This window comes from Cricetulus griseus (genome assembly GCF_003668045.3).
Source record: "Cricetulus griseus strain 17A/GY chromosome 1 unlocalized genomic scaffold, alternate assembly CriGri-PICRH-1.0 chr1_1, whole genome shotgun sequence".
Classification (NCBI taxonomy): domain Eukaryota; kingdom Metazoa; phylum Chordata; class Mammalia; order Rodentia; family Cricetidae; genus Cricetulus; species Cricetulus griseus.
In genome coordinates this window covers 186,242,950-186,259,504 of record NW_023276807.1, presented here as the reverse complement: position 1 = coordinate 186,259,504, position 16,555 = coordinate 186,242,950, and the positions used below count along the sequence as shown (strand labels likewise).

Below are 16,555 nucleotides of genomic sequence, written 5' to 3'. Positions count from 1 at the left end.
CCCAGTCTATGACATTTTGTTACAGAAACAGAAAACAGACCAAAACTACCAAGCAAGAGAAAGAAGTATACAGCCACCTACTTCCTAGGCTTGGTCTCACTAGAAGCCTTGACATTGAAAAGTATTCTGGAAACACATAAGTTCTGATCCTATTTGCAAACATTCTGGGGAGGACACAGTTCCTTCCTGAACTCACGAAAGTGTCTAGGCTCCTTGTAAAGTGCCTATGTTAGTCTCCTATAGAGCAATGCTAAAATGATAGGGACAGAGTGTGCGGAATTTCCTGGATATCTTTTACATGCCGCAAACAAGAGCGAGTCCTTTTCCTTTAATTGATATGAGGCCTGTGACATAGCTGTTGTCATTTTACAGAAAGAATGGTCTCATAGAGACGAAGTAACAGGGTAAGATCACCCTGCTTATACCACAGCCACACTTCCAGCTGAGACTGACCGGCTCCCACATTCCTCTCTCTCTCTCTCTCTCTCTCTCTCTCTCTCTCTCTCTCTCTCAGCTTCCTCCCTCCTGAGAATCAAAAAACAGAGTAGCAATTTTGACTAAAGTCAAACAGCAGCCCCCACACCTGTCCAGAAAGTGCCACAAAGGAAGGAAAGAAGGGAAAGGCAAGGGGAGGTAAGCAGCTAGATTCCTGTGTCCTGCTGTCCACCTCCAGTCTGGTTCCCCAGGGCAGCAGCTGTGGAAGATTTGAGAAAACCAAGAGGAACAGGGAAAGGTATCTTTGTGGTAAGGATTACAAAGACCCACATAAGTGTTCCTCAGGAGAGCATTGTGAGGCATGGTAAAGTAGGTGTGGCCCAGCAGGACAGAGGAGAATGCTGGGCCAGCAGGGCTCTGGAACCCCACTCTCAATGGGAGACCACAGGGCCACACCCAGCAGACCCCAGAAGAGCCCCCAAAGCCTAGGTCTCTCCAGGTTCCAGTCCCCCTTTGCTTTACTGAGGATCAGCCTCCTAGGTGGTTTTCACTGGTATGCCGAGCAATGAATAACTGCAAATTCCGAGTCAGTTTCAGGAATTCACTTAAAGTGGTGTCCGTCCTTCTCAGCTCTGGCTGAGACTTGGAGACTGCCTGTTCTTTGTGAAGCTATAGGTGCCAGAGCTCCTCTCTGTATCCATCACAATGTGACACACATGCTCACATTCTCTGTTACACTGTAGGGTGGGCTGATCGGCAGACCCAGCCTGGTTAACAATGATGTCAGCGCATTTGCCCACCTGACTTCCTCATGATCTTGGCCTGTTTCCGTAGCTGGGCCAGCAGCAGACCTAGAAGTCCTGAGTCCCGGAAGATGTCTGTGAAAAGCCGGTCACTGGCTGTGATCCTAAGGATGCTCTGCAAGGCCACAAGGGTGCAGGACAGCTCAGGACTCTCCTTGATCAGACCCTGCACTTTAGCCAGGATCTCATGGGGCACATAGAGAAGCTTGAACACCAGCGTCTCCAACAGCTGGAAAAACTGCACCTGCACCGGGGTTGGCTTCATGGGCATGATCTCTACAAACTGTGAGATGGGCTGAAGGGTCCACTCCAGCAGGAAAAAATTTCGAGGGTTCCAGGCCCACATGGTCTTGATGGCCAAAAGCACTTTGGTGCAGAGGACAGAGTCACTGGCTCTGTGGAAAACATTCTGCAGGACCTGGAAGGCCTGGAGATTCTTCACAGTCACCCCTGGAGATGAAAAGAACAACAGCTGCAAGTTAGCTCTCTGCCTGTCTAGAAATGCATGCTTGAGTTCTCATCAGGACACAGTATTTGAAGTCTCTCTTTTTTAGTTCCTGTGAGTACGAGTCTAGGAAATCTGCAAACTCCAGCCTGTGGTGGGGAAGAGGGCTATATCAGCATTTCAGAGATAGGTTAGCTGAGTGTTCCAGCTATGACTGCTCCGAACCAAAAGGTGCCAATATGAGTTAGATACACAGGATCTCCAAGGGGCAGCCCCAAAAGAAAGGAAGCAAGAGTTTCATTAACTATCCTGCCTTTGGCTACACATTAGGGTTCCGTATTTGGGATCTATTGAGGTAGATAAAATGTGTGATCAGAAATTATCCAACCAATTTCTTCATATTTAAAAATCAAAGGTAGACGACTGGTCTACATTATATTTCCACTGAGCAAAGCTGGGCCAAGACAGCTAATGTCAGCACTCTGCATAGCAGTCTCAGCTGGGGGATAGCAGAGTGCTGACATTAGCTGTTCACACCAGCACCCAGTAGGGGGCAGAGCAACTGCACTCACTGGCATCATCAACTCATGTTCAGCATCCTGGGAAAAGAAACCACCAACTCTGTCTGAGTCTGGGTGGCTGACTGAGGATCATCAGTCGCCACTATACAAGCAAATGGTATGGGGTAAGTCACCCATGGATAGGGGTGGAATCCAGAGGCTGCTATCATTACTTGATAGGTGCTTTGTTTGTTTCTGTTGAGCAATAGTTCTTCCACTTGCTACACAAAATGAACTTCTCTGCACAAAACTGAAATTGCACAGCTGCAAAGTAGATTAAGGGCATATTTAATACCCACTGGCCTAGGTCATGTCTCTGAAGGTCACAGAAGCATCAGACCATGCAGCATCATTGACAGATGCAAATGAATTAGAGACATGAAGAGCCTTATCAGGACAACATACTGACTCACCAGAAGCCTCTTGATGGAACTTGAAGCCTTCAAGCTGAGGGTAAGTGACGCTGTCAAACACCTTCAGTTCTGACCTCCCACAGGTGGTCAGCCACATAACCAGCTCCAGGAGCTCCTCAAGATGGGGTTCCTCCTCTCCCTGGGTCAGCCCGTCATACCTGCAGGACAAACAGGGTCAGCTCCTGGGACTTCCTGGACGGAGCAGCCACATTTACAAATAGTGCTCCTCAGAAAGACCAGAAGGTCTCTAGCCAGGGAGAACTCAGCACCAAAGGTGAGGAGAGTGCCCTGGAGAAACATCACTCAATTTGCAAACTCCCACCTTCCACCTAGAGAAGTGCAGTCAGATTTTTATGAGTTTTTTTTTTTTTTTGAGTGTGTGTGTGTGCGCGAGTGTTTTGCCTGCATGCATGTGTGTGCACTCTGTATGTATGCCTGCAAAGGCCAGAAAAAGAAGATGGAGCTCCTGAAACAGAGTTACTGATGGTTTTAAGCCACCATGTAGGTGTTCAGAACTGAAACTGGGTCCTCTACAAGAGCAACAAGGGCTCTTAGCCACCGGGCCATCTCTCTGGGGGCAACTCTCCCTCTTACTAGTGTTTTGCTCTCTGAAACTTCCACTGCCATTAGGCAGCTTCAGAACATCAGCCAGAACTGGTGGTGTAGGTCAGTTGATAGAGTGCTTGTCCAGCATTCACAGCACCCAGGTTTTATCCCTAGTAATGCATAAGACCAGCTATGGTGATGGATGCCTGTATTCCCAGAATTCAGACGGTGGAGGCAGAAGGATCAAAAATTCAAGATCATCCTTGGATGTATAGAGAGACTGAGACCAGCCTGAGTCATATGAGACCTTATCTAAATAAAATAAAATAAATGTCAAACACACACACACACACACACACACACACACATACACACACACAAAAAAAAAAAACTAAGGATTCCAGAAATCAAAAAGAAAAAATCATGCTTTAAATTAATTTGTTACAGGACTACACATAGTGTATTTTGCTATTAACTATTGTTTCTTACTATGGCCAGCTTACAAATTCAAGTTGATTATTGGTAGGTATGTATGTATGTATAGGAGGAAACATGTGTTAGGAGGAAACATGTATGTGTCAGATTCCATAGGATCCACTGTTGCAGATCCACTGGAGATCCTCTGTCAGGAAGCAGAGTCTGCTGTACAGAGAAACCTGCTTGAGGTAAACTACAGTCCTGTTTAGAGGAAGGCTGCTCTCCATGGCTAGTTCCCTCATGCCTAGCCTATGGCTGATGGTTGCTTCTGTGTTTATCTGGTGATGGCCAGGTGGGGCCTTGCTCTGCTCATGGGGCAGGGCCCTGGAGTCTCTGTCCAGCACTATCCCTTAGATCATGCACACATGAAGCATGGCTCCTAGGAAGGCAGGAAGAGAAGGTAGTGAGCTGAGCAGCTGCTTCCTCACACTGGTCCTCCATCTGTCTTCTACAAGAAGCTGAGGAAAAGCTGCCCATCCAGTGAACAGAAGAAGCATGTAGGAAATGCCATCCAGGGTACCACAGTGGCCACAGCCATGTGATCATCCGCCAGGCTGCTTACTGTGCTGTGCAGTATATCCAAAGAACCACTTATTTTTAGCATTGTTTATTTAAAACCTTGTGGAGATGGAGACTACACTGAGGGCCTTCAGCCTCTCTCACCCAAACCATCTCAAGCACACTTCTGTCATGAAGTATGTAAAAGACATTGCTAGGGTCCACTCCATTGAGGAGAAGCCAAGCAAAGCCCAAGGGAGTATGCACAACCTTGCACTGAAGCAGCTTCACCAACTTAAGTGGAAGAGTTTGTGCCACAGAGGGGTTTCTTTTATTTCCATTTTTTGCTCTTGCTAATACCTAGGCACCTACCTTCTGAATATAAGACAGTAAGCCAGAGTGGAGAAGTTGGTCAAGCCCCAGATGCACAGTGTCTTTTCCACTATTCATATGTCTGAGAGAGACCTTCACTTGAGAGTTGATCTCAGAAACAGCAAAGGGGGTGGCCACAAGGGGGCAGGCCATATAAAGTGGCAAAAGGAAGGGAACTCACTGAAATGCATTCTCAAGCTGGTGCCTCCCCAGGCTACTGCACTTGTTTTTCTGATGGACTTGTGATGGTGTGGAGCAGAAGCACCCAAAATATAACTCTATTGAGTGGTTACCCAGCATCTTCTGACAGTGATTGATGGAGAGCCAGGGGTGGATCATGGTTCCCACACACAGCCCTCCAAACACTGAGATAGGGTAATTTGCAACAGACCCCAGAAAACTTCTGAGAGAGGCATGTGAGCTCTAAGAGGTAGAAGCCAAGCCAGCAACATGCAGGTGTAAGTGTCATGCAGTGGACTTGCTGAAGTGGTTGTCATTGTCGCTCATTGATTCCCTAAACCCATTCCTCCATTGCTGGTGAGAGTGAAAACTTGTACAGCCACTTTGGAAATCGGTATAGCAGTTTCTCAGAAAACTGGAAATCAATCTACCTCAAGACCCAGCAATACCACTCTTGGGCATATACCCAAAGGATGCACACTCATACCAAAAGGGCATTTGCTCAACTGTATTCATGGCAGCATTATTCGTAATAGCCAGAAACTGCAAACAACCTAGATTTCCCTCAACTGAAGAATGGATAAAGAAAATGTACATTTACACAATGGAGTACTACTCAGTGGTAAAAAACAATGACATCTTGAAATTTGCATGCAAATGGATGGGACTAGAAAAAAAATTTTGAGTGAGGTAACCCAGACCCTGAAAGACAAACATGTTATGTATTCACTCATAAGTGGATATTAGACATAGAGCAAGGGGTAATCCACAACCACAGAGAAGCTAGGAAACAAAGGAGGACCCTAAGAGATATACATGGAAAGGGTGCCTAACTGGCCTTCCCCTGTAATCAGATTGATGACTACCTTAATTATCATCATAGAATCTTCACCCAGCAACTGATGAAAACAGATGCAGAGATCCACAGCTAAGCACTGGGCTGAGCTCCCAGAGTCCAGTCAAAGAGAGGGAATGATAATATGAGCAAAGGGGTCAAGATCATTTTGGGGATACCCACAGAGACAGCTGACCTGAGCTGGTGGGTGCTCACTGACTCCAGCCTGACTGCAGGGGAACCTGCATAGGACCAAACTAGACCCTCTGAATGTGGATGACAGTTGTATGGCTTGGGCAGTCTGTGAGGCCACTGGCAGTGGGACCAGGATTTATCTCTGGTGCATGAACTGGCTTTTTGGAACTCATTCTTTTTGCCCAGCCTAGATATTGTGAGGAGGACCTTGGTCCTACCTCAAAGTGATATGCCAGACTTCTTGATTCCCCATGGGAAGCCTTATCCTCTCTGAAGAGTGGGTAGAGTGGGGGAAAGATGGGGGTATGAGGAGGAGGGGAGGGAGTGGGAACTGGGATTGGTATGTAAAATGAGAAAAGATTGTTTTAAAATAAAAAAATGATTAAAAAATAAACACACACACACACACACAGAGAGAGAGAGAGAGAGAGAGAGAGAGAGAGAGAGAGAGAGAGAGAGACAAAGTGGATCCCACTGCTAACTGCATGTTCAGTTACTGCTGCCCAGAGAGGGTGTTTCTAGTCATGCTCTTCGGACTCTTGAATTTCATGAGATACATTTAAACATTCTTGCTATTTGTCTTCCACCACAGCAGTAGGATGATTCTGAGCGCCACAGCTTGACTGGTCAAGTTTCTCCCCAGTCTCACCAGGCCCAGCCACTTACCTCAACAGAACCTTGAGTAGCAGAGGATAGCCCTCCCCATTCTCAAACTCCAGGAGCAGTGCAGAGGAGACTGGGTAGGAGTCTTTCACAAAGTTCAGGACAAGGTTCACAGCCTCACACACCTCGGGAGCAGGGAGATTGTCAGCCAACTTGGAGAGATTCTGAACTGAGAGCCGGACCCAGTCAGCAGCTGTGGGAGGGAAGCATAGCCCTGCTGAGCCAGGAAGCAAAAGGTGCTGCTGCTGTCCCCTGTCCCCTCTTCAATTTGTGCAGCAAGACTGGAGTGGGAATACATTGAGAGTGTTTTCGTAGCCTCTTGGCTTCCAGAAGAGGTTCCTCGTGGGGGGTGCCATCCTGAGAGCAGCTGTCACTGGGGTGTGGGAGACAGCCTCTTAGCACCTCCTTCCTAGAGTGTAAGAGAGTCCCAATCCCTAGATAAGAGATGCCATAGAAGACGGGGAGCCCTGCTGAAGGCCTTAAGAAGAAGCATGGAGCCAAACATGGGGTGCTAAGCAAATCAGCTTGATGAGAAGGGCCAGCAAATGAGTAAGGAGGTGGGAGACAGTAGAGAGAACAGAAACTCAAGAAGCTGGGGCATTCAAGCAGAAGTGTGAGCTGTGGGGAGAGAGGGAGGTGGGGTGGACTCATGAAGAGCCTGCCACTGGCTTTGTTGGTCACCTGGAGTGGTGGGAAGTCAGAAGAAGGATGCCCTCAGACTGACATTGGCATGGAGTGGAGACTCTCCTAAGTGGCAGGGAAGTCACAGAAGTGGAACTGGGGGGATGCAGGATTAAACTCTGCTGTAAGGACCCAGAAGAGCCTGAAGAGGACCCTTTGGCAAGGGAGGACCCAAGAGTAGCTGATGTAGTGGTGGCTGGCAGGCCAACCTCCCTTCCTAAGCACCTTCTAGGCCCACAAGCCCATAGAAATTATACACGCCCGTAAGAAGGCTCTGGGCATAGTGCCCCAGGGAATGAAGCTTTCTGAGGCCTTGGCTTGGGCAGCAAATGGCAACAGTAGAGACCCTTGCAGTCCCTGTCTGCAGCCTTTCCCTGGCCATTGAGACTCTAGCTAGAGGGAGGGTAAAGGAGGCTGAAATGTCAAGGCATGACTCAGCTTTGACTCCATACTTAGGCTGCACTCACAGGAGGTTTTGAACCCCATGGTGTCTCCTCCAGAGACTGGTTTACAGTCAGAGAAGAGGCTGGAGGGCTTTCTCAATCCTATCCAGCAGATGTTCCTTATTCCAGAAAGAGGACAGATCAGAGCATGTATTTGTGAACATGCAGGTGGTATTAGCAGCTCAGAAACCCAGTTTGTCCCCAAGGAGCCCATTCTCTGGGATCAGCCCAAGAAAAGAAGTGTTGTGTTCCAATATGGCTTCTGAGCTCAGCTTCTGAAAGAGCTGAGGAAATGTTAGACAGAGGGTGGAAGCTGAGTAGAGATGGAGGCAAGCCTTCCTCAACATGTGCTCTTGAGCACTGGGTTTAGAAGACTTTCTTCTTTACTCCAAACCAATCACATTGGGACGAGGTCCCTGCCTCTCTGGACACTTGTGTGCAGCCTCTGAGGTCTCCATGCTTATCTGCAACATTATCTGGGTCCTGCAGTGGCAGTGGATGCTAAGAAGGGCCCCCAAAACAGCTAACAGAATTGACCTGTAACATTTCTTCTCTAATAAAACCCAAGTGATGAATGTGATGCTGAAGCCAGTGTATGAGAGCTGTCTAGGCACTACGTGTATGTTAACCTACTGAAAATCATAATAATGCAAGGTAATCAACACTACCCTACTGCCTGTCTTACAGACGAGACAAACGGAATACCCCTATGGTTACAGACCTGAGATCACTCACCAGAGCTGGAGTTCACAGCCTAGCTGTGGTTCCAGTCTCCAGCCTTCACCCCAACACTCTCCCTAATATAACCACTAAGGTGCAGGAATCAGATGTCTCCATGTTTAAAAACAGAAATTGTCAGGATCTTCTACAACTCTTGAGCTCCATTTCCCCATGCCAGCATCTCTCTCCAAGAGGCTGATGATGTAAGGAACACACAGACCCTCTCTGTGTGAGAACACACATGTGGTAAACGAGTCCCCCTTCTCTCCCTCTTCCAGTGATGCATCAAGAGGAACAATGTACATATTTTAACAAATGGAGACAGATAAGAGCCTGTCCTGGGTAGGTTGCTCATTCAGCTCTTCTTTCCAGAAATCCACACTAATTCGGAAAGAGCCAGCAGGTCCTGGAGCTTTGCTCTGAGTTAAAGAAACCCCTTGAGTGACCCACAGACCACACCTGGTCTCCTGGAACCTACTTCGCAAATACTGGATGATGCTGGGGCTCTGAGCCTTGGAGATAGCCCTCAGCACACAGAAAGTAGGCTCTTTCCAGAAGTAGCAGCTGTGTTCCCGCAGACAGGTGGTAGCAATCAGTAGAGACTGCAGCTCGCTTCCTGAGAGAAGTCCCTCCAGACCCTGAGACTCGCTGCAAATGTTTAGCAACATCTGGGAGGAATACAAAACAAGGAGGTCTGGTTAGGACAGGCACTCTTATGGCAGCTTATTCCCTGCTTCTCTGGAACATCGACAGCCAAGCAAAGCAGTAGGGACTGTAGAGCGAGCATGTTCACCCTCTGCCCCAGCCAGGACTGTGCACACCGGCAGCTAGGAAAGGGGTATCCTCTTTCTACTTACGAAAACAACTTCCTATAAAACGTATACTTCTTGAACATATCAAGGTCACTCTGGGAGACAGAACTGAACCATCTAGGCCTGTGCACCTGTTCTCTATGATGCTCACACGGTGATGAATGACAGCTCCTAGTGATTCACTTCTCAGAAGTGATGCATCAAGTGTCAGGTGACTGCGTTTTTGAAAATTTTGGCCCCTGTTTTTCAAGTCAGACTGGGGGTGGGGGATCCAAAGAGATGTGCTTCCAGATGCTAAGGAGGAGGTGGAAATTGAGAGTACAAGTGGAAGGGGAGCTGGGACAGCGAGGGGAGCCAAGTTGGGGGAGGATCCCATTCGCCATAGAGATTACAGGGGCATGTAGCTATTGGTACGTGGATGAAGAGAACAAGAGAGAAAATCATCTTGCAGCCCCCCAGATGTTGCATAGTGGAGATGCAGAAGAGCGGTGTCTGGAGAGGTCAAAGCACTTGGAATCTAAAGTTGAGACAGGCAAAAATCTCCCTCATGAACAGCCAAGAGCCTGGCCCCTGCCAGGTAAGCTAAAAGCATAGGGAGGCCAGGGCCCTGCTCACTCACCTGCACGAATATCCTCTGTCCTTGAACATCGCTCTCTAAAAGCTCATCCTTTTCCACAGGGAAGACAAAGAAGAGGTACAGGCACTGCAGGAGCAGGGCTGGGAGCCCTGATCCAACCACTCTGCCCAGGGTCTCCTGCAAGGGAAGAGCACAGGTCACCCACAGCAGAGGCAACTCTGGCATGCATCGAGCCCTCACATCTGTGGAGCTGTGTGGAAACCACTTCCCTCTCTGCATTCTCTGTCCTGAGTTGGGAAATGTAGGTGATATGGTACCCACCTACAGTGACTGCTTCCTTGAAAGCCAATGCCCTCCCTCCATTTATTGGAGCCCTGGTTGTTTTTTACTTCCCTGAGGGTGGGTTTGGATTTGTCCCTGTCCTCCTCAACAGCAAGCTCTTAGCTTCCCTCACTGCTTTACGGCTGTCTGTTTCTGTGGACATGAAGTCCCCGCTTAGACTGCAGACATCCCCCTCCCAACTCAAAGACAAACACTGAATACAAGTCAGAAGCTCCCCTTGCAGTTAGCATCTATGACAAGGCTATGAACCTTTCTCAGACAGCCATGACAGGCTATGCCACCCCAGTTCCACACAAATATCCAAATACCTACCTGATTCTTCATGTTGAGGGCTGCTGCACCCTACCCGTCCCTTGGTCTCTATGTACAGATGCTACCTCTGTACATCTCTTGACCTGTCTTGCAAGAGTGTTTGACCATTTCTGCTAATGACCACACTGCCAGGGTTCCTGAGAGGAAACTAGCCACTCATCCACTAACCATAAGCCTGAGACATCCAGTTCCATGATGACAGGTCACAGCCACAGCCAGCACAAGGCACAGTACATTCAGGACAAGGGCCAACAGTGGACCTCACTCCAATTGGACCAATGGGGAAGCAACATGGAGCCCAGATCAGGGCCTCTGGGGATGATGCGTCTCTGTACTCCAACCTAGGGTCCTCGAGAAGACTAATTGGCACCATGCATGGGACACACCCACCCTGGCCCATACGGGTAGGGAGTTGTTGGTAAAGTCAGCCACACTGACCCTAGAAGAGAGGTATGACTAACCCAACTTCTAAAATCAGAAACACAACACAAGAAAGTGGAAGACATGAACTAATTCACTTGTGGTTACACATTGCTTATCCATTAAGAAGGCAGGGCCCAAGCCTGAACCTTAGGCCCTGAAGTCCATGTGTGACGTCAGAAAGGGAGAAGGGAGTTGAATAGAATGAGTCAGTCTATGGAAGGGGACAGTTCATTACCCTGTGCTAGGCCTTAATTCTCTCTGTCCACAGCTGAGGGGCACTTTGGGACACGTGGGCAAAGGCCTGGAACTCACCGAGTCTGTCCCCGTGAGCACATACACCGACTTGAGGAGCAGGTAGCCATCCTGATCCATGTCACCCTTCCACCGCAGTAACTGCCCAGCTGCAGCCCGGGCTTGCTCTGCAAGATGTCAAAAGCTGACTGGTGAAGCATCCTGCCCACCCAGTTTCTAGAGCCTCCTCTTCCCCAAAGATGTGTTTATGCATTGCTGGAAACCACAGGCCTCCATGCCCAAATACCTCAAGGCCATCTGCTTATGTCCCAAACATTACTCTCTGTAAGATTAGTAACCCGGGAGGGTGACACTTTTATTACCCAGAATAGTTGTCCATGGTTCCCTATTGTCAAATAGGTAATAAATAGCTCCATCACCATTGGGCCCCTATAATCCATACTCTTCATCCCATTTCTTGTATCACCCAGCATCCTACACCACTGAAGACCCAGCAACTTACACCATGCTCAAGTTTCCTTCCACCTGAAATCCTGTCCCTCTTCCCGCAGGCTCTGTGGCACCCGCACCAGCCTCCATGGGCCAGCTCACATCAGTGGAAGATCACTAATCAGATGCCCCAATAAAAGATGTATTCTCTAGCCTCAGCATCTTTACCTGACCAAGCTTTCCACTGAACAAGCTGACCAAGCTTTCCACTGAACAAGCTTTCCTTCTATGCCCCCAAGATCCAGGTCATTTGTGTGTGTGTGGGGGGGTCTGTGTGTGTGTGTGTGTCTGTGTGATGTGAATGTAGCATCTGAATGAGTGAAGTATTCATGTCTAGTGTCTCTGTGTGTGGTGTGCAGAATGTATGCAATGTGACAGTGACTGTGAGCATCTCTGTGTGAAGTATTTGTGTTTTGTGTCTGTGTGTGCATGTGTAGTGACTATGTGACTATGTGTCTGTGCAAATGGTGTGTGTGTGTGTGTGTGTGTGTGTGTGTGTAAGAGACAGAGAGAGAGAGAGAGAGAGAGAGAGAGAGAGAGAGAGAGAGAGAGATTTGGGAGTCAGATGTGTCTGTTGCCAACTCTGTTCTCCATCCCGCACTCCAGAGCCTCTTCTCTTACCTGCAGGCTTTCCAGCAAGTGCCTGCTGGATTTCCTGGGCAAGCTGGTCAGACACATCTTCTGCCAGCCTTTGGAGACTGCGAAAGCAGATGATGCCCACAGAGTGTTCCCAGGCCTGAAAGGCAACAAACAGACTCCAGTTAGAGGGAGCAGTGCAGTGAGCCATGCATGAAGTCACCTGACCTCCCTCCAGCCAGTCAAAGGCTCCATTTCCTGTCCCAGGTATATCCAAAAGTCACGCATCATCCACTGCGATGGTTAGTCTTGGTTGTCACTTGGCAAGGTTTAGAATCGTCATGGCATCTCACCTCTGTGCATGTCCTCAAGGATTTTCTAGATTAGGCTAATTAAATGGGAAGAGCCACATACATGTGGGCATCACCTCTCAGTGTATGAGATCCAGACTGAGTAAGAAGGAAAAAGGGAGCTAAGCAACAATGTTCATCTCTCTCTCTCTCTCTCTCTCTCTCTCTCTCTCTCTCTCTCTCTATCTCTCTCTCTCTGCTTACCAACTGGAAATGTGATCTGCTGCCTTAGTTTCCTGCTGCCATGACCCCTGCCAAGATGGGCTATACCCTGGAACTCAGAGCCAAAGTAAGCCCTTCCTCTTAATTTGCAGCAACAAGAAAAGTAACTAATCTACTCATCTCCCGTCTTTGCCCAAGACCCACACTCCAAATGCTCCAGCTTCCTGCCAAGCTCCAGACACACAGACCACTGCCCTTGGACTTGTCTGAGCACATATTATCAAAACATCAGACACATTTCACCCAGTAAACTTGCAGCCCACTGAGACCTCTACCCCATGTCAGAGAATGCCCTGCCAGTGCCCATCTGCCCCAGTTGAGATCTCAAGAGTAATGCTGTAGAATAACTGTTCTCTGGGCATCATGAAGAGATCCATTGCTCTCTTCAACCATTAGCAGCTGTGATTACCTGAAGGAGCCCTGTACAAAGCTGTACCATTCAACTTCCCATCACTGGAGGGAATGGGACTCAGGAGGCCCCACCTCTCACCAAGGACAGATACACAGGTAACTGCTGCAGGGAAAGGAGACTCACCAGCATGCTCCTGTAAGAAGCCCTAACTAGACTCATAGCCTCACCAAGCTGGACTGGAGCAGGAATGTTTGTTTCTCTTGTTGGCATCATATTTGGGGTGAGAAGACACTTTGGCCACCTATCTTCAGAAATGCTCACTCAGTAAGTGGTTCTCTGATTTCCTTCCCCACTCTCCCTCACCCAGCCACCCAATTGCTTTATCTCACTGATTATCTTCTTCTGCAGTGTGCATGTTCTGCTACTATAACTAAATGCCTAAGCAAGGTTTATTAAAACTGTAGTTTTGGAGTCAGGAAGTCCAACACAAGTAGATTTCATCTGGGTGGCCTCTAGTGAGGTCCACCCTCAGTAACACAGCATAGCAGAGAAGCAGAAGTGGATAAAGCACATTCAGAATAGACCAAGACACAGTGACTTTGCTTCCTAACAACTTAGTCTTGTGAGACTTTGAGAGATGAGCATTAGTCCCTCCTAAGGGCAATGCCCCCTGCTCACTGTACTGGGTGCCACCTCTTACAGGTCCCTCCACTATGTCCAAGCTTCCAACAGGGTCAACTCAAACAATGTCCAAACCACAGCACACAGTTTTCAAATGTTACTTTTAGTCATTCATTTATTTCATGCAGATAAATTCTAAAAAGTGGTATTGCAGGCTAAAGTGTAGCCTTTTGTTTATTTTTGTATAACAGTGTTAGCTCCTTCTCCACTGAGGGGTTAATGTAGTAGTTGCAATGAGAAATGTCCTCCACGGGTTCATGCATTTAAATACATATTAGTGCTATTGGGGGGGAAGGGTTGTAGAACCTTAGGAGGTACAGCCTTGCTGGAGGAAGTACATCAAGTGGAGAGGGCTTTAAGTGTTCATAGTCTCACCCCCACTTCCTGCTTGCTCTTTCTGCTTCCTGTGTGCATAGAAAGGAAGGCATGACAACAGGCAGACACAGTAACTGGAACAAGAAGCTGAGTAATCCAGTCTCATCTGCACACATACTGTGTCCAACAGTTGTCAGCAGTTGTGTTCTCGAGAAGCTCTAGAACGCTGTCAGATCGCCTTCTATCTACAATCCTTTGTCAGTTAGGTCAACATTTACAGAATAGAAAATTTAAAATAAAAAAACCAAAAGTTCATACCCCATGCAACATTTAGCTGAAAACATATTACATGAATCCTCACCACCTAGTATATAAGAAGTGAAACACAAATGCTGTGGACACACTGTAGAGACCATTCTTGCAAATGTATGTGTACAGTATTGTGTAGCTGAGACATCATTGCTCAGATTGCCTGCCTGTGCCATGCCGCCCCTGCCATGATGAACCTCTATCCCCCGGGAACCTGAAGCCAAAATAAGCCCTCCTATAAGCTGCTTTGGTCATGGTATTTTTATCAGAGTAACAGAAAAGTAGCTGATACAATTGCCATTATGCACACCACAGGCTCTGTGAGAGCACACTGTAGCTGATATGACTGCCATATACACAACCCTGGCTTCTTTACACCCAGCCCTCCAGAGCATCCTTGTCACTTTCATCTAACCAATAAAATGTCATTTGTCTCAAGTTCTTTTGATTGGGAAGTGAAGACAATGTGTGTTTTCTGCTTCTTACACTGCAAACTCATCAATGAACTGAAAGGGACCCACACCCCAGAGCCCTCAGTTCCACTCCTAGACATATTCCCTAGAGAAATGTTGGAACTGGACAAGAAATATTTGTTTTGCCTTATGTGTGATTGGGGAGGATTGGAGAAAAACCTTACTACATACAATAAGATGATGGGTGAATAAGTTGTGGAATGCGTTTATAATAGGATTTGAAAAGCACTGGAAATATAAGGCTGAATGTGTTGACATGGATAAACACCAGCAACAGAATGTTGTAAGAACCAGTTATACAAGTTCACCACAGAAGGTGTCTACAAAACCTTATGGTGGCAACCAAAACTGTGCTAAGACTGACAGATGTTTGTGTGTCTAATAAAGCTACAAAGGGAATGGTGCACACACCCCACATTCAATAAATGATTTATAATTGCAAGAATGGTCTCTCCAGTGTGTCCACGGGATTTGTGTTTCATTTCTTATATACTAGGTGACAAGGATTCATGTGCTACATTTTTAGCTAAATGTTACATGGCGTATGAATTTTTAGTTTTTTATTTTAAATTTTCTATTCTGTAAATGTTGGCCTAATTGACAAATGATTGTAAATAGAAGGAGATATGATAACAATTGAGAACTTCGATAAAACTACAAAACTGCTGGTGACTGTTGGACACAGTATGTCTTCAACAAATACTTGACAAGCAGAGAAAGTGATTTTAATGCCCACAACGCACAGTAATGATGGCCAAATACATAATATGATGGTCTTAGTTCCACTAATCTTCACACCATTCTTTGAGGTTGACACTACTTTTAGATTCACTTTGCAGAAATGGAGTGGGAGGGTTAATTTTAAATGTCAACTTGCCACAACCTTGAATTACCTGAGAAGAAAGCCTGAATGAGAAATTTTCTAGTTGGGTTGGCCTGGGTGCATGTCTGTGGGGGATTTGTTTTGGTTGTTAATTGACACAGGAAGACTCAGCCCACTATGAGTAGCACCATTCCCCAGGCAGGGGTCTTGGACCATGTAAGTTAAAGTTAAGCGCAAGCCGTCAGACAGTTTTGACAATAGACATGATTGACTAAGTTGTTTTGAGTCTATGCCTTGACTTCCCCTCAGTGATGGACAGTACCCTGGAATTACAGGCCAAATAAATCCTTTTCTCCCCTGTGGTGCTTTTGGTCAGGGCATTTTATCATAGCAACAGAAATGAAACTAGAATACTGAGAGTGAGAGAGGGATTAAGCAAAAAAAATCCTCAAGAGTTCAGCTGTTTCAGCCAGGCATGGTGGTGCATGCCTGTGGTGCCAACACTCAGAGGCTGACGCATGACATCACAAATTCAAGGCTAGCCTTGTCTATATAACAAGACTTTTTCCAAAAAAGAGGTGGGGGGAGGAAAGAAAAAAGAGGAGGAGTTGAATTATTTCACATATAAGGAGCCCAACCAAGCAGCCTTTTTATATGCATGAACATGGCAGACACCACCTGGAAACCAGGTCACTCAGACACACAATCTCTAGATGGAAAATAGTCCTTTGGGCTTGGAGTGAGGTGGGATACTATTTTTCCCCAGGACAATGAACTCTGTTGTGCAAACTTTCACTAAGCTCCTTACCTCCTCCCTGTACTCCCAAGCCCTTCAAAGACCAATTTTCAGGCCGTTGATTCTGGAGCATGGATATTGTCTCGGGAGCCGTGGGACTCCTGGAGGCACGGGACAATAAAGCAAATAGGGCCTCTGTGATTTGAGCAGTAATTGTACTCAGAACTGGAGCTCCCCAGGCACAG

General features: G+C 47.2%; 1 protein-coding gene across 6 annotated transcripts in view; it reads right to left on the bottom strand.

Moving 5' to 3' along the window:
- The window catches only part of Wdfy4 (WDFY family member 4), a 233,016-nt gene that overhangs the window by 189,243 nt on the left and 27,218 nt on the right, over positions 1-16,555 (bottom strand). For all 6 annotated transcript variants that reach the window (XM_035452663.1, XM_027389479.2, XM_027389481.2 and 3 more), the window contains 7 exons: positions 12,095-12,209; positions 11,045-11,151; positions 9,698-9,832; positions 8,745-8,934; positions 6,426-6,615; positions 2,657-2,814; positions 1,236-1,688 (listed from right to left, as the gene is read on the bottom strand). In XM_035452663.1, coding sequence (XP_035308554.1) covers positions 1,236-1,688; positions 2,657-2,814; positions 6,426-6,615; positions 8,745-8,934; positions 9,698-9,832; positions 11,045-11,151; positions 12,095-12,209 — 1,348 coding nt within the window. The remainder of the gene's footprint in view (positions 1-1,235; positions 1,689-2,656; positions 2,815-6,425; positions 6,616-8,744; positions 8,935-9,697; positions 9,833-11,044; positions 11,152-12,094; positions 12,210-16,555) is intronic.